Raw genomic sequence first — 26,341 nt, 5'->3', positions numbered from 1 at the left:
GGAGAGAGTGAAAAATAGCAGGACGCTGTGTATAGTTAGTTATTCCTGTGCATCTAGAGATAAAGATTTGTGGGAAAAACAACCAATACACTAAAGGCAGCCTCTTCACAGAAACTTGCTTACCCCACTCTTGACGCCAAAGGGTCAGCTATGTCTTTGAGTTATAAATACGGTTCCATTAACCAACACAAAGCTCTCTGTGGTGTGCTGTACCCAAGAATATTACAAAAGTTGCTGTCCTCCATGAGAAAGAATGAGTTTTCCATGGAAAAAGCAGAGAATGTAACTAGAACACTAACTCCTTGGGGGTCTTATTAGATCCTCAAAGAGCTATTGCGACTGCTGAAACCCGCTTTTGCCAGCACCAGCTTCATCTTATATGTATACAAGAGAAAACCGTAAGAGAAGAAAACCCTGAAGACTCCACTTCAACTTTCTCAGATAAGTGATGAAATGCCTTTCAGAAGCAGAGAACTCAGCCTGCCTGCCCTTGCTTCAGTCTACACATTTTTTTTCTTAACATTTCCCAGGACTGCACAAATGTCCGAATCAGATATCAGGACAGCCTCTTGGCGAACACTCCATATTTTGGCCAGGCCACTACACCAAACTTTTTTGCTTCTCTTTCTCTGGATCTACAGTTGGAGGGGAGAAACAGCCCCTTTGTTTTTGTTTTCAAGGGGGGAGAGGCAAGGGAGCAACTTTTTAAAATATATCCTTAGCTGAAAATGCAATGTCGAAAGCTGGAAGCTAAGAAAAGCACAAAAACACAGGAGGGGCTAGAAACCTGCAATAAGCATTCTGCTCAGCTATTTTAAGTCAAACCGGATGTGCGTGGAAGAGATAAACAACCTTTTCCATCTCAGGACAGTGAGACTTCTGTCATGTCCACAGATGCCCGCATGCCCACGTGATAAATTGTTTTACTCAGACCTCTGAATTTATTTATACTTAAGGAGGCAACAAGAACAGTGGAAGCTCCTGCACAGAAGTCAGCACCAGAACCTCAAATGAAGCAAATGCCTCTTTGGTGCCAATTCTTCCTTGGTTGCTTGCCTCTTATAGAAGCAAGAAACATATGTGCCTCGGTTCTTAGCATGTATCAACTCTTGAGTCCAATCTCAGGATCTGCTTCATTACCACATCCGTGGGAGACAAATCAAGCCCTGGTTATAATAAAAAGGGGTAAAACCTGCTAGGAAAGCCACAGAGACAAGAAATATCTGGACTAAAAGAGATGTGCTTTAGAACCAGAAGTTACTGAAGTCCCTTCAGTAATGTGCTTAGAACCAGAAGTTACTGTTGTAGGAACCCTTTCTTACAACAGTTTTTCAAAGTAGAGACCTGTTAGTTGAAGTCCACTTTGTGAATCTGAGGCAAGTGCTTCCAAGTCAGTGCTAGCTGTCATTATAATTCACAATAAATACTAAGATATGACATCTACTACCTTGGTGTTTTGGAAACTAGTTATGCTATAGGTGCATGGCTGAGCGAAGAAGGAACCATGAGAAATAAATGCTATGGAAGATATTTGGCCATGAACGATGTTCTATCAACCGCTGCTAACATCGTGTTAAAAGTCAAAACTGGGAAAAGTCAAGTATACATATAAGCAACCCTCACCCCCACCCTGAGGGAGGAACAAATACTAGTCACCTGGCTAAAGATCTAGAATATCCCAAAGTGAATTTTCCAGGAGCCCGGATCCTTATATGTAGAACTGCACCAAGACCATGCAGGAAGACATCCAATAGTAAGCCAGTTTGGTGAATCAAATCAAGCAGCTAGAAATACAGTGCTCCACACTGTGTACTATCAGATGTTAATGTTCTTAGCACTGACAAGATGTTATAAATTGGAGTAATTGACCTGTGAAAGCAGTAAGAAGCTCAAGCAAGTTTTAAAAATTATCCCATAAATACCATGAAGATTAACAGATCTTTAATATCCACCCAAGAAGCACTTACACTAAGTACAATGATTATGGTAACAGAGAATATTTACTGCGTAGGAATGACTTTAATATATAAAGCCTGCCACAAAAAGCAGCACTGGTTCTTAATCCTCTAAGAGCTGAAAGTCATCACTTAGATTTTCCAAAGTGATTAATTATGTTCTGCAAAGTGTGTGTGTGTGGGGGGGGGGAAGCACACTTTACTTTTACAACTATATGTACACTGCTCTCCAATGTTTGAAGAAGTGTATATATAAATATTTCACAGTATTAAAGCCTGCCTGGCACAACAGGGCTTTTGAAAGATATTCCATCCCTCCAATATCTGATGCACAAGGATTGCTTCTGCTTTGACAACAGGCAAGCAGAGCGAAAAACCAAGATACTGTGGAGTGTATCTGTTATATTCTCCTGCTCTTCTCTTAAATAATTACCCAATGTAGACTCAATGAGCAATTTCTCCAAAAGTTGTACTAGAAAGCAAAAAGGCTTTCTCCTCCATTTGCATTATACAGCTTGGAAGTTTCAGCATCAAGTAACATGTTTGAACATTTTAGTAATATTCAGAAACAACAACAACAACGACGATGATGATGTGTGTACTTTGTCATTAACATAACCAGAGCTTCACAGAGCCCAACAGATGTAAACAGAAGGCCTCTAACTCAAGGGCTCACAAGCAATGATTCAACACTGAGGAAGAAGCCAAAAAGGGGGGGGGGGGGAGAGAGAGAAGGGAAGCTGCAAGACGCTGGACCAGATACTTTTTGCCTTGAGACAATGGGTTGATTTGGATTATCTTCACATCCCAGGCAGCCTTAGGACTACGTCTTTGCAGAAAACCTAGGACTGTTCTGCTCTGAAGTAATTCACATGGTGCAGCAGGAGCAGAATTAGACAACAAGAAGAAAGCAAAGCTGCAGTATAGCTCTACTAGTCACACACGCACACAAACACAAGTCCACCACGGACAAGTCCACCATACACAACTGCTTGTATGTATATGCTTTGGGGAAAATATTAAAATGATACCCTTCAGTAGCTGCTCATTTGATGCAGCTCAGGACTCTCTTGGGAAGCGCCTCCCTAATTCTCCAAGAGAAAACAGTCTCCATGATTTCTTACTGAGAACTTCTGAGGACAAGCAAACCAGTAAAAATATGTTTTGCAGAGTATCAAAATATGTTCCCACTCACCCGTCCTTAGCTCCTCTACAAAGCCAACTTTTGCCCTGGCTGGTTCTGACAATTTATCTGATGTTGCCATTATTCACAGCCAAAAGTGTAGAGTAATTTCCAGGTTCCTGCCACAAAAGCACACATTTTCTGCCCTGAGAATCCTCCCTCTCTAAAAGATTATTTTCCCTTCCTCTCTGGCACACATTCAGCCTCACAGCATGCTCAGAATCACTCTCCAGTAGTAACAGGGAAGGCAGTTGGCCCAGAGGAAAGGGGAAAATTTGGAACTTGAGCAGTCCTACACCCATTTGAGCCAGGAGCAGACTGCTGACTCAGAGGCAGGCAGTGACAAGCAGAAGCCTGGGTTCCAGTCCCCTGCACGTCACTTTACAAATCTGTGTGTGTGCCCACAGACAGTCTGAGAACACAATCCTGGCTACGCAGCTGATCTTCTTCCCCTCCGCAACACAGAAGCAAAGGTTTGGTTTGTTGTCCAGGGAGCTTTTTAAAATTTTTCTCAAAAGGCTGATGGACATTGCTCCCTGAATAAACAGAGTTCTCGGGGCTCACAGACGAAGTAACGAAAGTAATTAGAGAAGACGAAGTAACAAAAGTAATTAGAGAATAGTAAACAACCCACTCTCCAAAATGGAAAGCCTGCAAGCCCTTTGAGAGGGTGTGGGCCACCACCTGTTCCCAGAGCATTCTAGGCTGGGGCAAAAGTTCACAGGGCCTCTCAATTTATCCCTCACCTCCACAATATGAGGGCACTAAATCAGGGTATTTTATTTACAGTAATCCAAATAACATGTTCAACAGGGGAAAGACAAAAAAAAATGCCACACCCCTACCCCCAGGAAGCCAACTCCCACACCATTCCCATCACTGTTTTAAAAGAACCTACAGGGAATTAACTTCCCACAGTTCTAGTAAAGGAGCCAGTTTATTAACTCTTTTAAGAGTTCACAGTTGTTCCATTAAATAAAGCCAATAACTGATTGTTTAAATCAAATGAATGAATATGGTTCCAACAGCTGATTCAACATTTAGGCACTGCAAGGCTCCTATGTTGTCTTCAACTACAAAAAAAATATAACTGTATGCTTTTTGAACTATGGGATTTCATTCTGTGCCAAAATGCTGAACAGTGCAAAAGACTCCACTATTTATGACAAGACTCTTACATCTGTTTCCTTTGAATCTCGACAGCATAGGTAATTATGAGCAGGGAAAGGACGTGCTATTATTAAAGAATTCTCCAGGCACCCCGACCTTGTTGTGTAAAAGCGAGAAGGAATTTTTTTTTAAAAAAAATCACCATGTTTATCTTTATAAAGTATTAAAAAAAAGTCTAAGAAGTCTTTTTTTAAAAAAACACAGATGGAAAGACATTAAATACATGCACTTACAACAGAGTCGCTGCAGGGACACTAGTTAGAGTTCCAGGGGAGAATTACTGTTTCAAAGCAGCTCTGGGCAGTATGTCAAAATCAATATTAAGCAAAGATATCTGCACTTCTAAATCTGTTCTTTAAAGGACGATCTATAAAACAACGCGCTCAGTCTCCTGAGCCTGAAATACTTTACTCAAAAAGATTACATTCTATGTCTCGTATTCTCTTACATACTTCCAAACTTTGTCTTTTTTTTTAACGAGGCAGTTGATGATCTCTGGTAACTTAAGGCTGGAAAACCTCAAGTAACTAGTTTAAAGCTATGCCAAAGGAACTAATCCACACACAGCCATAGATACCGTGTTTCCCTGAAAATAAGACAGGGTGTTATATTAATTTTTGCTGCAAAAAATGCATTAGGGCTTATTTTCAGGGGATGTTTTATTTTACAATCATGTCATCTTCTGGTTGCTGCACAATGGTGGAGGGCAGGGTTTCACTTAACTAGGGCTTATTTTGGGGGTAGGACTTATATTACAAGCATCCTGAAAAATCATACTAGGGCTTATTTTCAGGTTAGGTCTTATTTTCGGGGAAACAGGGTAGTTATTTGCTGGCACAATCTGAATGGCCCAAACCATTCAGATGAAAGAGAAAAGGGCCTGCCATTTTGTCTGCTACTTTGAAAAAAATACTTCCCCACATAAAACCCATTTGAATCAAGGAACGAGGCGCTATTTTGACTGGCCCGTGCAAATCAGCTTCTCTCAAGGGCAAGAATCTGTCTGATGGGAGGTTTTTAGTTCAAAAACATTTTTGTTAACTTCTGTCCTGTTTAAGAAGGAGCAAAATTTAACACTGACTTGACAGCTTTGAGAGAGAAAAAAACTATAAAGTACTCTCCATTATCTCAAGAGATTGAAGACAGATTTGTTTAACAAGCAATGCAACAAATAAAACTTAGCTTACATCTCAGAGCAAAGTACTGGACCACCAACACTCTTCAGAGGTGCTTCTGGGACTTCCGAAGGAACTCCAAACTGGGTGCACCGGACACAATAGAAACAGCTTATTTTCCTTCCAAAGCCCCTGAGACCAGAGCAGGTACCTAGGCATATCATCTCTGTACTCTATTATTCAATGAGTGTATTCATGCTAGTACACCTTTCAAATCTTTGAGATGCAGTACGTAAGCACTAAACATCATTCTGTGCTCAATCAACACACTCTATAAACAGAGGACTATGCTTAGAAAATACATCACTATTAACAAGACTGATCAAACAAGCAATAATTACTTTGAAGGCTCCAGTCTTTTAAGAGCTTCCTGCTCCAACAGAGAATTCAGCTGACAGCCATTTGGAAAAAAAACATGATGTGTTTTGATGTATGCGGACATTAAACTATGAAACTACACACTTTATAAGGAAAGAAATATCGGACACCTCCTTCCATTTCCACTCTCCAGAGACTAAAAATACATTCGAAAAAGGGTACTTAACCTTTGCTTTAAAGCACTGCAACTCATTGATTTGCCCTGCACACAAAGGGGGGAAAAACCTGTATGTTACACTATTAGGTGCATAAAACCAATCTATCAAAAACTGACATTTGATCACTGGAATATTCTGACTACCTTTCAGTAAGTATTACATCAAGTTAAAAGAGTCTACTTCATCTTATGAAGTCTTTAGATCTATCAACCCCTCAGAATAATTCATCTTTAGCCAACTTCAAGGACTAGAGTTTTGCTTACATTATTTTGAATGGATGGACACTGACACATCAATAAAAGCAACATTTTAAATCAAAATTATTTTCCACTGCCCAGAACTCCATCACAGCTCTCCTGAAGATGGAGAGAGCATTTGTTATCACAATACTTTGTTTTCTTCTACTTTACTCAGGGATAAGAGATAGGAACCTTCTCCTCAAAAGTCCATAACAACCATTATTTACTAACAAAATAAATTACTGTACAGTCATTTATAGTTACTGTCCCATTGCTTATCTGGGCAATTATAATCACAAGAAATCTCATTTTGCTCTAACTGTTGCTTTAAAATCTTCCTTTTAAAAAAACCCTATGAAATCATGCAGATTACAAGTAATCATTTCCTAGTCTAAACTATACAATCCACAATCCTTTTACTCCTAGGATAAAAAAAGGTTTAATGAGTACAGCTTCAGGTGAACAGAATACACAAGAAAGTTATTCTAAAAAAAATAAAACCTCCATGTGTCAGATGCACTGAATATGTCACTAAAACATCCTCACACCAACCCTGTGAGGAAGGTCAGTTTGAAAGAGTGGCCCAAGGTCACCTAGTGCATTTCATGGCTGAGCAGAAATTAAAACTCAGGCCTGTACAGAACTAGTTCAATACAGTCAATACACAAAACAAGTTAAGGTTGAAACCATTGGCACAGTTCATTCTTTATTCAAGATACATGTGGAGTTTTTTCATCACTATTCTGCAAGAAAAGCTGCAACATTAAATAAACAAGGCCTCTGATAGCGACTCAAGAAACATCCTGAAGAGATGTGCTTCTACCTGAACTCCCTACTAGTATAGGCAGAAGCAGCCTCACAGAATAGACCATCTTCCACAGTCTATGACTGCTTGCACCAACATAATCTTTCTACCTATGGAGTGTAGCGCGCACACACAACTCAAAATCCCCTCTTTTACAGTCTGGATTGGTTGAGAAAGACAGAAATAAATTCACCTTGTACCTCTCCGGTGTCCCAAAACGAAAATACTAGCCTCTTTCCAAGGATTTATCCAGTTCACTGTGTGGTTGTCCTCATGGCAATTATTTAAGGCAGAACAAAATAGTATACAACAGAGACACAGTGAGAGCAGAGGCTGAATTGGTGAGAAGACTTCCTCTTAAAGCTGCATCTGAATAGAAGAACTACGAGAACAACTGTTCTGAGGCCTGTCTTGGTTCTTGAGGCAGGGGCAGCACCAAGTCTTCACTTTTAAAAATGCAACCAGATACCAAACCACTGAAGAACCCTATTTTTAGCAAAATTTCAAACATGCATGGCTCCGGAAAGAGCTCCGTCTAGAAAGAACAAACACTGATTATCAAAGAGAAAGAAAAGGAAAGCTGCCTCAGCAACCCTCTTGCTTTGGATAGGTTGATCAAATCAAGGAAGGCAACAATGGCAGTTCCCAATCACTACCTCCTAACCTTGTGTTTACATTCTTTCGGACATGCACCCCCTCCAAGGTGGCTTGCTCCAGTCCACCAAGGGAAAATGTTGATTGGAATCTACTTGGCAATCAAATGCAACAAGCAACATGGCCTCCGAATGTCAAGCTGTCGGAATCCCAAAAGTAAAATGGCATTTGTTTATGCAGGTTATACATCTGACAGCTACACCTCTTTAATCACCATTTTGGATCTGGCTCCAATTGGTATGCCACCTTATTCTTGATTCTTTTTTAAAAAATCCCACAAAGCTGTTACATGGTCATGCAAATCATGACATTCTGAACAACTTTCCCTAAGATCCCTAAGACACCAGGCCATCTGCTTACTTACTACTCAGGTTCCATTTCTCAGTGAAAGCTTCTACATCTCTTTGATTTTCAGAAATACTCTACAGTGCTTCGGTCACTAGTCTCTCAAAGCCCTGGAAAAGGAGATTAGGCTGAAATACAGCAACATACATAGAAGCACACGGCAAGCTCTAAAAATGAAAAAGAATTTGAACGCACACTTCCTTTGCACAAACCTATCACCTAAGTGATTGAACCTGACAAATCATAAGCATGATTGGCTCAGTTAAAGGCTTAATAAAGATTAAAAGCCATACATTCAAAGCAACTTGACTACATATAGCTCTTCAAACTATGGAAAGTATCTTACATAGTTTATTGCAAACATATGGGATTAAACAAAACACCTATACTTTTTAAAGCAGAATGACAGCTACTCAGACAACACACCCACAGACTGACGCCTATGTTACCTTATCCATTAATAACTGCTAAACATAGGACTAAGAATGTAGGAAACAAAAACAAACACTACAACAATATGAAGTTGTCTATTTTACTATCTTTCAACAAGAGAAAAATAAGGAAATGAGCAGCTAATCAGTTTAAAGTGATATTTTAAATTTCTATAATCTGATTAACTTTTAGTCATAAATCATAAGACAGTAAAGCCAAGATTGCTTTCTTTTCACCTGCTCTTTTCATCCATTCTTAGTAAATTCTTCTCTGAAAATGACAAGCACTTCCCATGTGATACCGTAAGAGGAAATCTAAAACTAGAGCACAAAAAAAAGGTCTAGTGTGATTAACCCTATCTCTCAGCTTTACATCTAGCTAGGTTAAAAGTCAAGCCAGATGATCTTGGGTCATGCGTGCCAGCTATGGCTTGGTTGATCCTGAGCAAAGGTGGGGAATCTGATAGGCTTAAGAGCCAATTACAGTATCCGGTCAGAGATCTTTCAGAGGCTGAGGGAATTAACAAAAATTGGGGGGCGGGGGGGGTTTGAAAGAAGCCATGAAAACCTGGGCAGTTCATATGCATTAACCCATTTGAGATGCAAGCCTCTTACCCATTTGAGATGCAAATCACTGGTCCTGGAAGTTTCCAAAGATCAGTCACCCATCCCTACCACCAAACCTGTAGGGGGGAAAAAACTTTCTTGCAGGGTAGGGTTAGGGAAGTCTGATGGGAGAGGGACCACAACACTAGCTAGAGGATGGTGGTGGTCTCACACAGTGCCGGGGCCACACTTTTCCTCTTCTTCATTTAGGGGCATGTTTCTCATTAACTCTTTGTAAAAGCAAAGGCTCCAACCCTAGACCATGCTCAACGGACCAGCGCAAGTTGTATCTCAAGAACTGCCACTTTAAATAAAGATCTGTGGGAGGAGGGGAGAAGCATTCCTTTAAATGGTGGCTGCCATTTGCAGCCAACTACAATGAATTAGTGGCCTCATATGTTCAAATATTTAGCAGTTTAAGCACCCACGGAAACCCACATGAAGGCCCTGAGTAGGCACTCTGCAAGAAGAATGTTTCTATTTGGAAAGTGTAATCTACACAACCCGAGAACTTTAAAAGCTACTTTCCTTCTAAGATCACCTCCCTCCAAAAGTAGCAAGGGGGTGCATTTGCACACATAAATGCCTGCACGAGGGGCGTAAATCGAAGTTCAGAAACTGTACTAGCCGAGATTCCTGAACGGATCTTGAAAGCTGGTCCCTCGCTCAACCTTGGAATGCAGAGAAACTTGTCGCAAAATGAAACAACAGCACAATCCAAGGCCCACGCAGCTCTGCCCTATGTAAGCTAGGCCGCCAATCTATGCGAGCTGGTTTGAAAAAAATAATAATTAAGAAAAGCCATTGCACCAGGTATATATCTCCTTCTGGAACCTCACTGTGGTCTAATAAGGCAGCCGCATGACTCAGCTGTATGGCAACAAGCTCACCTGCCTTTAAACAAGGGGAAAGACACAGGGAGGATGTCCTCCCTAAGCCACCCAGAAAAAACTCTCTGCTATAACACCCCCACCCCCACATACACGCCATAATAAGAGCTAGAAAAGCTGCATGTTCGCACACACCTGGCCCTCCAAAAATTGGCTGGCCTGCAATTCAGTGCCACAGCCTACGGGACGGAGGGGGATGTCGCCCAACACACCTGGAGGAGGAGAAACGTGCTGGGGAAGGCAAGCAAGCGGGGAGGATCCCGGGGGCCCCTTTCGCTACCTCCACACTCAGCACCCCACCCCACCGCCCGGGGGGGGGGCAGCAGCATGGATCCCCAAGTGGAGCAAAGTAGGCACAGCGCCCAGGAAGCCACCTGGAAAAGCCAGGTGGCCAGAGCAAGCGCAGGGATGGGGACCGGCGGGTGGGTGGGGAAAGAAGCGAGGGCCGCACAGGTGGAAGGGCAAGCGTGGGCGGACGAGGCCAAAGGGCCAGAGAGGCGGGGGGGGGTTGTGACGAAGCAGCAATAAATAGCCTCAATCAACGGGGTAACTACCAAAGGCGGGTGCGGGTGGGGGGGAGGGTGGGGGTTTCCTAGGAAGACCTTAGTAGGGGGGACCCCTCGCTTACCAGTGGGAGAGGGAGGGGATCCAACTAAAGTTAGTCGCCTTCCTGCGTTTGGACTACAACTCCCAGCATCCGAGAGCTACAGCCCCCCCCCCCAAAACAGAAGCGCTTCCAAACTCGGGTTTTCCCAAGAAAAAAAAGTTATTTAATTTCTTTTTAAATCACAGAAAAGGGAAGGGATTCGGGGGGGAGAGAGATTACTTTCGATAAGGGATATTTGGGGGGGGGTCGAGGGAGGGTAAAGCCCAAAGGTCTGACGTGGGGGTGGGAAGGAAAAGAGGGGCGTGACTCGAGGGACACCCCCCCAACCCCAGAGGGGCAAAAAGGGGGCCCGAAGAGGCCTCCCTCCTCCTCTTCCTCATCCCCTTCCGCCTCTCCTCAGAGCTGGCCTTCCCCCTCCCCTCCCCTCCCCCCCCTCAAACTCGGCTCCTTCTTACCTGTGAGGGAAATGGAGGCGCCCTTCCTCGCGGCGGCTCCTCAGGCCTTGCTCACTTCACGGGCACCCAACCGGGGCCGCCCCTCCGCCCCAGCCAAGACCGTCCACGGGGCCAGGCGGGCACCAACTTCCCCCCCCCCCTCCCCGGGCGCCAACTTCGACCCTGCTCTCGGGCGCGCCCCCGACCTCTCTCTCGGGCCCGACAGGCGCGCGACTCCTTTCCGCCGGTTCGCTGGGAGCCTCGCTCTCTCTCTCTCTGTCGAAAAACGTTCTCGGCGCGCGCGGGCACAGGGCGCGCGCTCCCGCCGCCGTTCTCCCCACCCCCCCACTACTCCCCGGCTCTGCCACGCAGACCGCCGCCTGCTCGCGCTCCGTCCCCTCCCCGCCTGCCCCCCGGCAACCAATCAGAGGAGGAGGACGAGGCCAGCCGGGAGAGGGGGGCGTGGCTCCGGAGCCCCTCGGAGGGGGGGGGCGCGCGCCCACGCGCGCGCTCCTCCGTTTCGCGCGCGAGGGAAGGAGGGGGGAGGGGAGTTCTCTTCCCCGCTTTCGCTTCATATAGGGGGCTTCTTGGCGTCCGTCGTCGTCGTACATTTTTACCTCAGACGAGGAGCGAAAAGGCGCGCTCGCTCGCTCGCTTAATCCCAGCAAAACTAAAGGCTTGTGGGACCTTTGGGCCTCAAAACGCCACAGTGTTTTTGTTTGAGGTGTTTTTTTTTAAGGCATGGGTAAAAATCTCGTCTGTTTCCGAAAAAAAAAAACACCCCCCACACACATATATAAAAATCGCAAACGAAAGTACTGTATCGTGGCACTTTGAAGTCCCAAGGCTCCCTGATATTTTGTTTTTGCTGGGTTTTCCGTTTGTTTCCGTAGCTGAACTTCAGGGGACTACCTCTGAAAAGGAAAGGATTTAAAAGATTTCTCTCCCTCTCTTTCAGAGTTTTACATATCTTCCTGCTGCCTTGAACACAAGCCACATTCATAGAATTAAAATAAAACACACAAAAACAGAACCGCACAAAGGGTGGAAAAGTCCCTCGGGCTCAAAAGGGCCAACAATGGATTCATTGAGTTCCGTCATATTTAGGGAAGAATGGAAATGGACTCAATAGATGGACTGAGGGGCTATGCAAATGGATTTCAAGCGTTTGCTTAGAATAAAAATAAATAACTTGGGGTTTGCAGACTTGAAAGGCAGTAGTGATGCCAGAGTTGGACCTTGCTGAGGAAGGGCCAGTTCTGATAGAACTGATACTGTCAGCTTCTCCTAATAAATAATGATCATAATAATCTTTGAGGTTGCAATCTTGTCATGGTAGAGAGCAGCTCCAATTTAGCAAGACCTATAGATGAGCTGGCCTACCTTTAGGACCATGCTTAAAGGGAAAAACCAGGATTAAAACAATAAGGATAATACAAAAGATTTTGGAAGCTGTAAAACAAAAAGCCCACCTCAAAAAGAGTTCTCCCCTTAACCTCAGAACTGCTTCTCTGCATGTCTGTCATCATGCATTTTTATCTCACACAAGGCATGAAAACCTGGTTTTAACACCTTTTGAGCCACAAAGAAACTTAATTTTCGGTGAAATCTATACCCCATCTTTCAGGATTTCTCTGGTCTGTTTTTGACAAACAAGTAGCCCGAACCACATACAGCAAAATCTTTTTGTTTCCGCATATGTGCTAACAATAGCAACCCTGTTCCCTTTCCTTTTGCAAAGCGGTAGAGCTAAACAAAAGTCTTTATTTTAGAATTAAAAACAGCATCAACTGATTTTTTAGCCCTTCCATGTGATCTGCTCATTTTTTAACCATGGCATACAAACATATTTCTCCGGCCTCCTTCACATTAAACAAGCAAGCAAACAAAAATCCATCAGAAAGAACAATTAAACTACTGTATTAGGAAACTACACATCTTCGGAGTGAGCTACTGTACTTCAGAAGTCAATGGTGAAGGGCCCTGAAATTCACAGTGGATACAGTTTCGCCTCTGCGTTGTGCGAAAAGGAAAGAATTGCATTACCAGTCAACAAGTTATTTCAACCGACATTCGTCAACACAAGCCCATAATTTGTGCATTCCAGCTGGTCTCTTTCTAAATTCAGAATGACTGCAAACCTGGAAAAACCAGGAAGTTAACTCTTCCTCAAAGCTACCATTAAGGAGTTAAGGTGCATTTTTTACTGATATGAATAGATGCACCATGATTAAAAGAGGTACAGTATGTGAAATCTCTGAACCCACTGTCCTTTTCCGGAAATGAGAAAATAAGTAACGAAACTGTCCAGAATATGCAAGGTGAAAAGGTCACATGTCGAAACCTAGCAAAGGGATGGGGGAAAGCAGTACATACAACGTCCAGAATATCTCCGCCAGTACTGCTCATCCTGGTTGAAGGATTCTGGGAGTTGTAGTCCAAAACCACAACTTCCACATTTGAGGCAATGTGGTGTAGTCATTTGACTGCTAGACTCAGTGGCCCAGCTAGGATTCAGACTCAGAGGCAAAGTCCAGAGCCCCTGACACCACTAACACAACATGTCAAAAAGGAGCAAGTGATTGTAGGTGAGAGGGGAACTGGCCAAAAGCCAGCGTGTGTGTGAACCTTAAAAATAAATATTAAACATGCAGATCCTCCTCAAATCAAGGGCATGTGCTTGATGCTGGACCATTTCTGGAGCAATAGCTTTGTAAAGTTTAGACTCTGGAGTGCAGGAGATACATAGGAACAAAAGGGTTTTTGGTGGGCGATACCCTTCTGAAACTTGCTGTTTTTCATTACAGGAATAATTGAGAACCTGATGGGCTTACTCAGAAAATGCCTTTCCCGCCATGAAAAAAAGATGCGCAACACAATGCCAATTGTCACTTTAAGCTGGGCAAAATGGCTCAGTCCAAACAGGGGGGGGGGGGAAATTACTGCTTAGAACATTAGAATCAGATTCTGCAAAAATCAATGCTTTGATGTCCTTCTAAAGGACATTGCAGGGTGAAACTAGCAAGGGTAAAAAAGACATTCTGCAGATGTCTGGATTTTCATGCTCTTCCAAGAAAAGTACATTCGATATTTCTAAACACAAGAAGCCAAAAACAAAATGTACACAAAATTCCCCCCACCTGAAGAAAGCTTATTAATCTGAAATGGTTCCTATATAGGTATTTGTAATAGAACAAATGGGAACAGGTAATTTTAAAGCTTGATGCCCTTAAATATTACAGGTTGCATACCACCTCCGGGGCTGAAACTGTCATATTCACATTCACCCTATCATTCCTCCCTATTTGGTTGATGCTGATCTAGCTGAACCCTCAAGCTAACAAGGAGTGTAACCTTGCTTTGCCAAAACCAGATCACAAATATCGACGTGTCAGCCATATCCTGTGAAGATGGACTGCACATTTTATTCCCCTCCATTTAACTTCTTTTTTTTTAAGCTCCTTCTTTCTATGCACATAGAGCAAACTCACAGCTGGCTTCTCCAGAACGTCTGCCACATGCAGGCTCTCGTCTCATATTTCGGTAACGTCTCAGTCCCAAAGGAAGCATTAATGTTAAAGGAATGCATGCCAGCATGTGACTTCTGTTAAAAGGAAGGAGAACCAAACCAAGCTCCTTGGGATCAATGTGGGAAGCACCCTCACAGCTTAAGATTTGTGGGCTGATCGTTTAAGTGCTTTTCCATAGATAAAACAGTTGCAAGGAGGAAGGGAGGACGCAAGCTGCAGAATTGTGGACAGATTGATATCCCGGGTGATATCGCAGCCTAGGCATGTCATGTGATCCAGAAAAGAAATCTGGACCAGCTGCCTGTAGATCTCATCAACATGTAAGGGAACATGTAACTCGTGGCAAACTGAAAAGAAGAGGGAAGAATTATTCGGATGAGTACGAAAGAAGGGGGATGGGAGCACTTTACTGGAAGAAAATGGTGCAAACCTTTCTGAAACTCGCTCAACTGCTTAAGAGAAGGATCCAGTTCCTTCTAGATAAGAATGGCATGAGGAAGCAAGGCTGCAGAGTGATCATGCAAGATTTAGAGCAGGCAGGCATCCTTGTTTGATCCAAATTACATACCACCCTCTGGTTTTGGAAATCTTATTGTTCTTCCTATCAGTTTCTCATTCCTTCTTGCACCGCAGGAAACCTACCTGGCCACTTACACTTTGCTTTGTAAAAAGGGAGGGAGGGAGGAAAAAAAGAAAGAAAGAAAGAAAGAAAGAAAGAAGTGACCCAAACAGAAAGTCAAAGAGGGCACCCAGATCTGAATACAATGCACATGTGTGTGTGTTAATTTATACATATAGTCACAAGTCTCAATATCATATCATTATACTCCCCTCTGGGACTCTTGAGCATTCTCTCTAGCCATTTCCCATAACTATTGGTCTCAAGAACAAAGGTCACAGCAGGCCAGATGGGAAGATTAGTTGAGTTAGGAAGCTTTATCACAGAGATTAGGCCTTCAGATTCTAGGGCATAATTCCCACTCCCTGGGCCTTCTTCAGATGGTCATGCTTCCCTTTCCCATGACACAGTGGCTTCCCAGCTATTGTTGACTCTTGTTACCCCTATTCTAAAAATCCAAAATGTCCTGCTTCAATCCAAAGATCTCTCTCTTGTGTCAACCCCCCACCCCATGTCTTCTCATTGCTTTCTCCATCTTTCTCTTTAAAAAAAGAGAGAGAGAGAGAGAGAGAGAGAGAGAAGAAAAATCAATTAGCAAACAAGTGCACAATGTCTTTTGACTGGCATCATAATGAGCCCATAAGATGGGCGGGAATACAAGGGGTTGAGAGCGAAGGCGCTCACGGGTCCAGACAATACAGCAGAATTTCTCAACCAAAGGCAGAAAAAGATGTCTGCCTTCCGAGAGGGAGACTGTAGCCTTCTCCCTGCTTCAGCACTGAACACATGATTACTCTTCCTCATCTCACATTCTTGCCTTTATCTCTTCAGCATAGCCTGCAAAAGAACATACTTTTTTTTTAAATAATTGGGTGCAAAAAAGCATGCTTTCACTGTGTCCAGGGTCTTAGATGTGTTCATCGCCTTCTAGAAATGCATTTCTTTGTCTCCTCTCCCTACAGATCTTTGTGTTCCCCAGATAACCCCACAACTCACTTTGTTTCAGTCCCCCCACTTTGGGGACTCTCTCTTTCTCTCTGGAAACACAGAGGCCTGTGTTTTGGCAGCTGCCCTTATTCTTTGTTTTATTCTATCCCTTCTTTTCCCCACTTAAATTGAAGCCAGATTCCCCAGTTTCAGTTTTAACAATGCAGCCTTGCCCTCATTCTTTTTCCCCCCTGACATTCCTCCTCCCATTCCAAGTGTTTTTCAGGCAAGTTTCCTCAGGAATGTGCAGATTGGCTCCAACATCACATATGCTGCTGTTGTTTGGAGAAACTTGGCTTGGGCTCTCAGCATTCACAGCCAGATGTTACAAATGTGACCCAGTCAGAAGCTGTGATGGGCTCAGCTTCTCATTCCAAATTCCAAGACTTTGTGTAGGACAACACTCACTCCTCTGGAAATCAGGAGTGTGGTTTGGTCACTAGTTTCAAAAACTCATTATGAAAGCACCTCTACAGGATCGGCTGATTCCTCCAGATTTTACCAGGGCCTTCCTTCTTGCGCGAGAGATCTCCAAACAGGGCAAAAAGTTCCACTCTCTTTTCTCCTACAGTAATTCATCCTTATTTGCCCTGAAGGATTCCAGAGTTTATTGGAATTGGTGTCTGATTCTCAGTTTTAAAAGCCATATTTTCAGGAAAACACTACACTCCAGCAAGTCCTAGGAATTTTTTTTTTTACAAATATGGAAGAAATCCATTTCCGTGCTGTAGCTTCACTTCTGAATCTTTTTGTTCTGTTTTGTTCAGTAGCTAACCGAAAGCCTGCAAACAGGCAATTATTGGCTGCAGAAGTGAACATTAAAGGAAAGTGTCATAGCGTTAAAACTCCACCCCCAGAACAAATCCAGGAACAAAATAAATCACACATTTGGGAAGAAGGGCAGAAAGGCACAGATTTCATCACTATCGTTATTGAGACAAGCCTCTGACAACATCAACCCAAGAGAGCCACTTTTCCACAAACAAAGCAGGCATTAAACTGTGCCACCTTAGTAACTCAGTGAACCCAGAAATCCACCAGGGTAATGCCAGAAAAGCATCCTTATAGCAAGCAACTCTAAAATACTAACTTGTTCTAGGGAGCTGTGGAGCAAAGACATACATAGCCCTCCCTGTGGCAAAGGAAGGGTTAAGGGGGAAATATTAAAAGTCCAGTGGCCCTCCTGACCCCTGTCACTGGGAGTTCTTGTCAGTGGGGCTGGAGATGCTGGGAGCATCATTACAGCCTTTATTTGGATTATACATGCGTCGGGCAGGGCACTAGGTTAAGGCAGAGCACAGAGTTGTTTGCAGTTCATTAGCAACAGATGCAGGCGACGGGGTGGTGGTGAGGGCACCAGAACCCATATTTGTTCTGCCTGGCATGCATAATGTTGGGGGGGGGGTGGAAAGGGCTGATGATGTGGAAACCAGAGCACTGCATTCAAATGGCTTGAATTGGCATTTCCTGAAACTGGGTGGCGGGCGGGGGAGCGAAGAAGTTGCTGTCAGGAATGAGGCCGAGTCTGCACAAGCTTTTTAACCACTCCTCGGTGCTGGCAGGGAGTGCCTTTTCGTGTGGATTGTCAATATTCGGAGAGGCGGGTGGTGTTTTGGTGTTGTCTCGTTTTCGACAAACCTAATTGCTGCCAAGACACTTTGGAAATCCATAACCGCTGTGTGGAATTCGAGGCATGCATGTGTGTGTTTGTGTGTTTCGAGGGAGGGGTCTTGGCGGTCTACGTGGTGGGAAGCCAGATCTTGGCATTGCTAAATTCCAGAGGGAGGGTCGGGTGATCACTGCCTGTTGCAACAAAAATCACACACACACACTTGTGCTCTTTTATAGCAACCATCCAGACTAATTCATCTCTTGCAGCATCAGTTTGAGGTGGGTCTGTGGTATTTTGCAAGAGTGCTTTCCATTTTCTGTACTTAGAGGGCTGGTTGCACTTTTTAGGGGCTTATCTGGAAGTTGAGTCATGGCAACTGGACTTTCTTTCTTATTAGGTTGAAACGTTTCGCTACTCATCCAAGTAGCTTCTTCAACTTCCAGATAACCTCACCTGGATGACTGAGAATCTTCACAGATATTTTTAGGAGCTTGTTATTGTTGTTGTTTTGCAGGAGGCCGGATTCAGGTTGTACCGGCATCAGGTTGTACCTGCCACATATTTTAAACTATCCTTTTGGTGGGGATTTTGTTATTAATTGCCTTAATCATTATGTCTGTATTGTGTGTATTTGATCGATAACTAGACGGTCTCCCAAACATTTGGATTAATGGAATATTAGTGTGTCTTAAGGTCATGGTAGCTTCAATTTGTAGCCCTCTCGAGCTTTCCTGTGACTTCTTCCATTGCTTTGCTTACTGGATATGTTTATATCCAGTAAGCAAAGCAATGGAAGAAGTCACAGAGGATGCTCCTTAATTTTGGGGATGAAGAGGTTTCAAAAAGATGCCCTCACCAGAGAGTGGGAGGGAGAGGAAGAGAGGAGATCAAGGGCAACTACCTCAAAAAAAGAGAACAGACATAGATTAGTCAGGAATAAACCAACCCAGAGACACCATCTGCTGCTGGGGAACGGCTGCAGTCACTTGCTTCCCACGTAGATGCGCAAGTCATGAGAGAATACACCAAGAAAGACCAAAACTTGGAAGTAACTTGTTAAAAATAGCTATGCGCTGCCTACAGAGCATTACTTTGGGAGCAGAGTAAAAAGCGTGGAATCAATGTCTTTTCCCAAACAATATTACGCATGTAATTTTCTTTTTTTTCTGCACAACGAGCCATTTTTGCCAATCAAAAAGAAACAAGGGAACAAGTTACTAAGCCTTTTCTGCCATGCTAATAGCAAATAGTTATGGGGTGGGGTGGGGGGTTGTCACTTTGCAGTGAGTGACATAACCATTTACAAAAGTCCTTGTTCAGGATCTCACAGAAATGAGAAACAGAAGTTCCCACTTCTGGAAGTTATTTTCCAGTAACAAGCCTTCAGTGGCTCCTTCGGCACCTAAATGCATTTTACTCTTTTCCTCTCCCCTCGCTGCCCCCCCCGCACCTCACCCACCCTGATAGGGCTGTGCTAGCCATTCCCTCCCAAACACTGGAGACGATTAAAGTTGGAGTTTTCCAAACAGCTGCTTTTCATGCATCATTTAGAATTTGTGATGCAAACATGGGTCATTTATGTCAGGCACCCTAGACTAATTGAACAAAGGGGAGGGAGGGAATCATGACACAGGAGCCAAGATCCATGAGCCCCTTCGTGGCCAGACAAAATTGGGATGGGCTTCAAAGATCAAATCCACTCAAGAGCAGCCAGGATCCTTGATCCTGTGTAGGTACAGCTAGAAAGCAGGTGTGTAAATGCCCCCAGAACAGACAGCTACCCTACGCTCGGGACATAAAGCCAATTGTTTAAGGTTTACATACCTCAACGTATTTACAAAGACTCATCTGCAATGGCAAGGGGGTTCAGGGGATTGTCAGACAGAAAAAAAAAGTGTATTCTTAAGTTTGCAGGCCAGTGCTGTCCTGATTCAGGCTAACAGCAGTGTTTAGGAACAGGAAGTCGTTCTGACTTTATAGCCACTTCTGTTTGTGAGCTCATGTCTTCTTGACTCACAGGCTTAAGTCATCTTCAGCCATGTGCTCTTGCTGTGCACTCTCCATTAGTTACACAACCCGTGTTTTGGATGGTGTAGGGCAGTGGTTTCCAACCTCAGGTCCCCAGACATTCTTGGGCTGCAACTCCCAGAAGCCTGCAGCAGCACAAGTAATGTTGAAGGCTTCTGGAGGTTGCAGTCCAAGAACATCTGGGGATCCAAAGCTGGGAAACTCTGGTGTAGGGTGACCTTAGAGGGGTAGATGGACTAGGAAACTGAACCGGGTTGGATCACAGCACAGGAGAAAAATGCCCCACCTATAGTAAGAAGCAAGCGTTTTAACAGCATAAGCCCCTCTATCACAGCCTAAGGTTTAGGCTGGAGGGAGTGAAATGTTATGAGTTGCAGTTCATAGGATTGTAACCTAAGAAGGCAGCTTTGGAGACTTGGTTGAGCTGGAAACTCCGGCTGCTGACTTAAACACTCTTGCTCTATCACAGCGTTTTTGTGTTCTGAGAACAGCCTACGTTTGTTATAAAGAATCCACCCCAAAGAGTCAAGAAATTGCTCAGTGCCAAGAAAGAAAGAAAGAAAGAAAGAAAGAAAGAAAGAAAGAAAGAAAGAAAGAAAGAAAGAAAGAAAGAAAGAAAGAAAGAAAGAAAGAAAGGAGAGATGCTTAAGAGGAAGGAAAAGGGGGTTCGATTGCAATCAGATACTGCTAGAATTGTCTGGATGAAAGGAGAAGCCAGAGCGGAAGGAAAAAGGGAAGGAAGTTGTGTTCCAGCCAGACTGCATAATGACGGTCCGGAAAAAGCTCAGAGGCAGGAAATGCCACATGGTTGTAACTGGAGGCCTTCGAAAGCAGGCAGCGTGCCATCAGAACCAGGACTCTTATTTCCAAATAGCTCTCTCCAAAGGACCTGTTTACATTTTGCTTCTTCAGAGACACAAACTCTGTTTTTAAAAGTAACACATTTACTCTTAATGTTACTACAGTACTGTACATTTTTTGTCAAGTGCAGCATCTTATGATCCACCTCGTGCCTCCTCCTAGCCTTTCAAGCTTCCTTCTCTGCCTGGTGAGGCAAGAACCCCAAAATGATTAAAGGCCAACTGGGTGAAGGGGCGCCACCTCCGTGGTGAACAGGAGCAGCGGAGGGTCTTGAAACCCGTCCTGCCCTGTTTAACAACCTGCACCCCCTGAAACGGGCAGCAAAAAAAGGAAACAAAGGAGAAGACCGAACAGGGTGTTTGGTCTGTAGCCCTCCAGAGCATAAGGACATCAGCAGGACCTTGCCGAGCAAGATCATGGTTTCCTTTCCCAACTTGTGGATGACGCAACTATGACAGGGTGTCTGGGCGGCACGTTGTGGCTTATTGCTGCCAAAAGAAGGGAGCTGCCCATTGACATCTTTGGAAAGGTGTGAGACCCTTGGGGAATTTCTCTCTTTCCCCAACAGCTTTGGAAGCCACTGCCCGACAGTAAAGTGTGGCCACCAGTTTTATTCTACTCTGTGGTCACCATGGCATGACGTTAAAGAGGAACTGAACTCGTGATCCCCAGAACTCCATGAATATGAATGGGTTTGTTTCAGTCTGATATAATATATAGGAAAAGAAGCAGCTGCTTCTGAAGATGGCCAACAAATCAAAACAGGTGGGCTTTTGCATATGAAGCATGTATTCTACCTCGTTTTCGGCTATTGCCCTTCAGCTGGAAATAAAGTAAGGGTCTAGTCCTCATGAGAATATAACCTGCTGGGTGGAACAGGAGCACAGGCAGCTTTTTTCAGTGTGTCAAATCATTTGTGCAGCTAGTTCTGCATGGTCATCAAGGAGGGGCAGCAGCTGGTCAAGGTCTGTGGCAGGGTTGATTCTTAGTGGCCATGGCCCATTTTTTGTAAGGGGTGGCTTACATCCCTCTGCCTTCTATCTCATCACCGGAGGAAGCCTGAGATCGAGTCCCTGTTCGCTTCCCATGCTTCTCTCTCTACTTGCAAACGGCCCTGGCTTTCCCTTGCCCCCACCCCACCCCGCAAGAACGCCATTAATTTTTGCACAAGTTCAGTAGTGGAGGAAGCTTGTCCTCCAAGCTACAGCATGGACTCTGTTGTTTGTGCTGAATCAGCAGTGGAATAAGCAGGCAATTACCCCCTGCCATATGCGTCTCCCACCCTGACAAAAGCAAGAGCTGAGCAGCAGGGCTGTGGAGTGTTGCTGGTGGACGATGGGAAAGGAACTACGAGTAAATTGGTCCCTACGGCCAGCTAGAGAGAGGAGGAGGTGGCGATGGGAGCACTTTGCCAAATCCTTCTGTTCATTCCATGGCAGAGAGAGACTGTACTTCTTAAATACTGCTAAAACACCAACAGGAAATCTCTCTAACATAGTTTGATACCGTGTAATGCGGGATCATCATTAGGGCAAAAGACAATAAGGGATCTGGAAGACAGCAGAAGGGGGTGCACAGAAAACCTTTCCTTCATATTTCTACTTGAAGGAGTACTTTTTGGCATCACATCCAGTCCAAAAAAAAAAGTTGAGGTCTCATCTAGATGACAACAATATCATGAGTCAAGCAGTTCCGGCTTCCCCTTAAACTGGGCATTAAAATCTTGTGTGCCTTGCTTGACCAGAGCTAGCAATTAAGTCATCTTTACTTGCTGTTCTCTCCCTTCAAGGAAAAAAAAAAAGAATTTGTTACTTGTTATTTAGAGATCAATCTGTTCACCATCCATTCCTAACACATTGCTTTTTACAGAAAAAAGTAAGATAGCAGGTCATTGAGCTAGTCCATTGAATAACAAGTTATTCTGGTAACACAGCACCTATAAGACTAACTAGTTTCTTCATTTCATAAGCTTTTGTGTGCCAAGGCACACTTCTTGATCTAAGCAGAGAAGTCGTATCTGAAGAGCTATGTGAGCTTATGAAAAACAAAAACTAGTTAATCTAGTTATAGGTGGTACATTCCCGTTTCTGGTATAAATGACTTTTCATATTCTCTTAATATTTTTTTTTTCAAATGTACTTTAAAATACAAGATGCCAATCACTCTGTCCAAGAAACCAGGTCCCACCATGATAGAAATACACTCAGAGGGCCTCACTTTGGCCTTTCCTGGTTTATGGCCATTCCCTTTTTCATCCATGGTTCATTGGTGGGCACAGAGAAAGTGAGAAACATTTAAGTGTCCAGAAGGATGGTCGCAAGCTTAAAAGGTCACAGGTGGGGAGAATGAATCCGGAATCCAGAAAATTGACCCTTCTCTCGGGTTTGGACTGCAGTCCAAAGTTAGCTCTAATGATGAGCCCCTTGACCCTGTTTGCCATTCTCTGGACCGCAGCTGGCCAGCCACCTCTGCACAAGACAGCCTGGTTCAATCCACTCCAGCCGCCATCTCAAAGGTTTAATGATTCCAACTTCTCTACCTACCCGTCCCTTTAAGGCATAAGGTACGGCACAGGCAGCATAGGGGGGGTTCACCTCATTATCTCCTATTGTATATGACGTTGTCATGTCGATTTACTAAATATACGCAGGAAATCTCTTCATTCTGCTCGCCAATAGAGGACAGAATCCGGAGCTCCGCTGACACCAATTCCCTCTGGTTATGTTACCTGTCTTTTCCACCTGCGATTGCATCGACGAAGCCCGGGAGGGATGTCAATAACTAATTTATTCATTTTGCTTCGGATTTTATTATAAAAAGGAACAGATGTCAAGACGACTTGTCAGGACTGACAGGGACGCCTTTGCGAATCACTCAGAAAGAAAGTCCGCAACTTCAAGATGTAGAAAACGGCACACACCCTCCAGGGCAGGGGCTGGCTGCCGGGCTGCAAGAAGGGGATCCCACCGGTTTGGAACTATTTTGTTCTCTGCCAGCCCCACCCAAGCCCCAACTTTTCTGGTTTTCTGTCTTCATCGATGACCCAAAATGACTTGGAAATAAGTCGGAAAGTCTTCTGCAAGTTCAGATCTAACTTGACAAAACTGCATGTTTTTCTCTCCTCTTCCAAGGCTGGCCTTATCATCGGGCAAAGTAAGGCAGCCACCTCAGGCAGCAAATTCGGGGGGGGGGGGGAGCATTATCAGCATCCCAGGGAAATCCATCAGTTCTCCGGCCGTTTGGCTCTGTTGGAAGACGGAGCAATGTATGTCCCGCAGTTTGCCTTCCATCAAATTTAACTATTTGTCAAATTTAACTATTGTTCTTAAATCCCCCAGTGCTGAAGATAAAATATAAGTCCCAGTTCACTTACTTTCTGAGTCTAGAATGCCGTGAGGTGCCTTGACACCATGTACCTCAGGCGGGTCTCCATCACGGGACTGTACCGTCTCCTTAAAGATCACAGCCTGGCTCATTTGCTAAACAGACAAGTCCAAGAAACACTTTTTTCCCCCTGTGCTGCCCGATGGTGTCATTTTTCTTCTCAGCCCTGCTGAGAACGGTTGGAGGGCCGCTCCTCCCGAGGGTGCGAACGATCCAAGGGCAGAAATGGTTAAACACAGCCAGATTCACAGACAGCTGCATAGCGGTGAGGTCTTTAGGGAAATTGCCAGCATCATGTCAGGGCATTTACAGATTTTCTAGATCACTGACTAGTCACTGAGCTGCCCACGGACATCACATCAATGGCGCTCTGCCCGCGGATCTGTTGTTCCATCGCACGACTGCTTCAGGGCGGGTCGGACATGATCTTCTGTGGGTGCTGGAAGCAATGAGATGGCTGGAAGCCCCAAGTGATTCCCTCAGAGCCTCGGGTGCCTCTTGGGAGAACAGGACGCCCAGGGCTTCAGGAAACGGAGGCCAGAAACCCTCATGCAGAAATCCAGTGTTAAGTGCGACCGTGTAAATCACACTGCCCGCCAAACTGCTGCTACTGTAAGACTGAATCGTGCGACTCCTTAATAAGTTTGCCACCCGCAGTTCTGATTGGCACTGTCGGACAAATGAATTGAAGAGGATAACCCCTGAGAATTAAATGGGGCTTCCAGATTCAGAAGCAGTCTACCTGGGAAAGATCCTTGCTGGGGGATTCTGTTGGGTTTTTCTTGGTGCCTCTATAGCTTGGCATCACCCAGCTCGAAAAGGGGCATAACTTAGTAGTTATGGGCATCTCTTTACCCAGAGAAGGGTCCCACGTCAATCCTCAGCCTCTCCAGATAAGGAGAGGCAAAGTTCTTGCCTGAATTGCTCAAGCCAGGCTCACCGCTGCCAACCAGAGTTGGCAACACTGACCTAGCTGGACCACAAGTTTGGTACCCTGGTGATGGAACAGCCCTGTCTAGGGCACAGTCTAGGAGGTATCCTCCTGAAATAAGGAATTATTCCAACCTTTTGGACTACCTCTGGATACCAAAGGCAGAGAAGCAAGAGCAGGGGGGCAGGGGGGGTGCCCTTCTGAGGAGCTTCTCAGTGCCCCCCCCAACAGACAGAAGGATGCTGGAGGGAAGACGAAAACGAAATGGAAGAGCCCAGCAAGGCTCTGCTGATGTTCCACCGCACTGGAGGACTAAGAACCACATGCGACCCATCAGATCTTCTCACACACCCCCACACCCCCATCCCTGGCGGGCGGCCTCCCCCCCTTCCTCATGCATTAGGTGAGCTCTCTCTCTCTCTCCGCTTGCCACATGCTCCTTTCATCAGCTGCCTTTGAGGTTCTTTAGAAAACAAGACTAATTAGGCCCTGGCTATTTCCCCACTGGTGCAGAAAGAGGGCTGTCTGATCTTAAAGGCTTCCCCCGTCAAAGGGACATAATGGTTGCAATTAAATGTATTTTTTTTGTTGTTGTTGTTTATTCTGTGAAGTTCAAAAACAGAAGGGGCATCCTCCTCCCCCCCCGCCCAAGAAAACAACCCAGATTGTCTTGGAATCTCAAAGCAAAAACTACGGGCGGACAACCCAGCACAAACTCCTACCCATCAGCCTGACCAGGACGGCTTTTCAACGTTACCCTAAAGATCGGAGGGGCTGATTTGCTGCCCCTCCCAGCCTCCTTTCCTGGTCCCTCTGAGTTCAGCTGCCATTGCCTGGGAGATGGACCAGGGATGGCTGGCGATTCCAATGCCAGCGAGGCGGAGAATCCCCTCCGGGTTTTTATCCCAAATGTTAAAAGGAGGATCCAAGGTGTCAACCTATTGGGTAAATAGGCTTCAGCGCTTGGGAATTCAGCTCCCCATCATGTTCCCCCTGAGATCCCCTTAATGAGAGGGAGCAGAAAGGATATGGCTTGGACTGGAAGGGGCTATTAAGACCTATAGACCTTACAAAAGCCTTGTTCCTGGTGGAAGATGAAAACTACTTCAGCTGTTTTATTCAGCAGGATGAAGAGGGCTGCCTGACCTTTGCCGTGTCTCCTTGTGTGGTGCAGAGGGACAAATTGGCAACCTTACTGCCCATGCAGCCAGCTCTGCTTTCTATTTTGATATCATCTTCCGCTCTCTTGTTAGAACAGCCTCCGAGGTGTTGCTGTGCTTGGCCTCCTTGCGCTGCTGGCTCCCCTCTGCGGTCCGCACAATCCCCTTGCGTGAAAAAAGATGGCAACAACAACAAAAA

The 26,341-nt window shown here is 44.7% G+C and overlaps 1 protein-coding gene across 4 annotated transcripts in view; it reads right to left on the bottom strand.

Annotated features, from left to right (window-relative positions):
- Positions 1 to 26,341, bottom strand: part of NEK6 (NIMA related kinase 6) — a 113,569-nt gene that overhangs the window by 51,323 nt on the left and 35,905 nt on the right. Inside the window, exon 1 of one of the 4 annotated variants that reach the window (XM_072984654.2) lies at positions 11,052 to 11,368. The exons of 1 other annotated variant lie outside the window; for it this stretch is intronic. Coding sequence is in view for 1 of the 3 variants with exons in the window: in XM_072984653.2 (XP_072840754.1) it covers positions 8,731 to 8,743 (13 nt within the window). In the remaining 2 variants the exon portion in view is untranslated. Of the gene's footprint in view, positions 1 to 7,256; positions 8,596 to 8,730; positions 10,060 to 11,051; positions 11,369 to 26,341 lie in introns of those variants that run through there. 2 more of the 4 variants (XM_072984653.2, XM_078382676.1) reach the window with 2 other exon arrangements.

This window comes from Pogona vitticeps, chromosome ZW-PAR, assembly GCF_051106095.1.
Source record: "Pogona vitticeps strain Pit_001003342236 chromosome ZW-PAR, PviZW2.1, whole genome shotgun sequence".
Classification (NCBI taxonomy): Eukaryota; Metazoa; Chordata; class Lepidosauria; order Squamata; family Agamidae; genus Pogona; species Pogona vitticeps.
The sequence above is the reverse complement of the archived record's forward strand: the minus strand, read 5'-3'. Positions and strand labels throughout refer to the sequence as shown.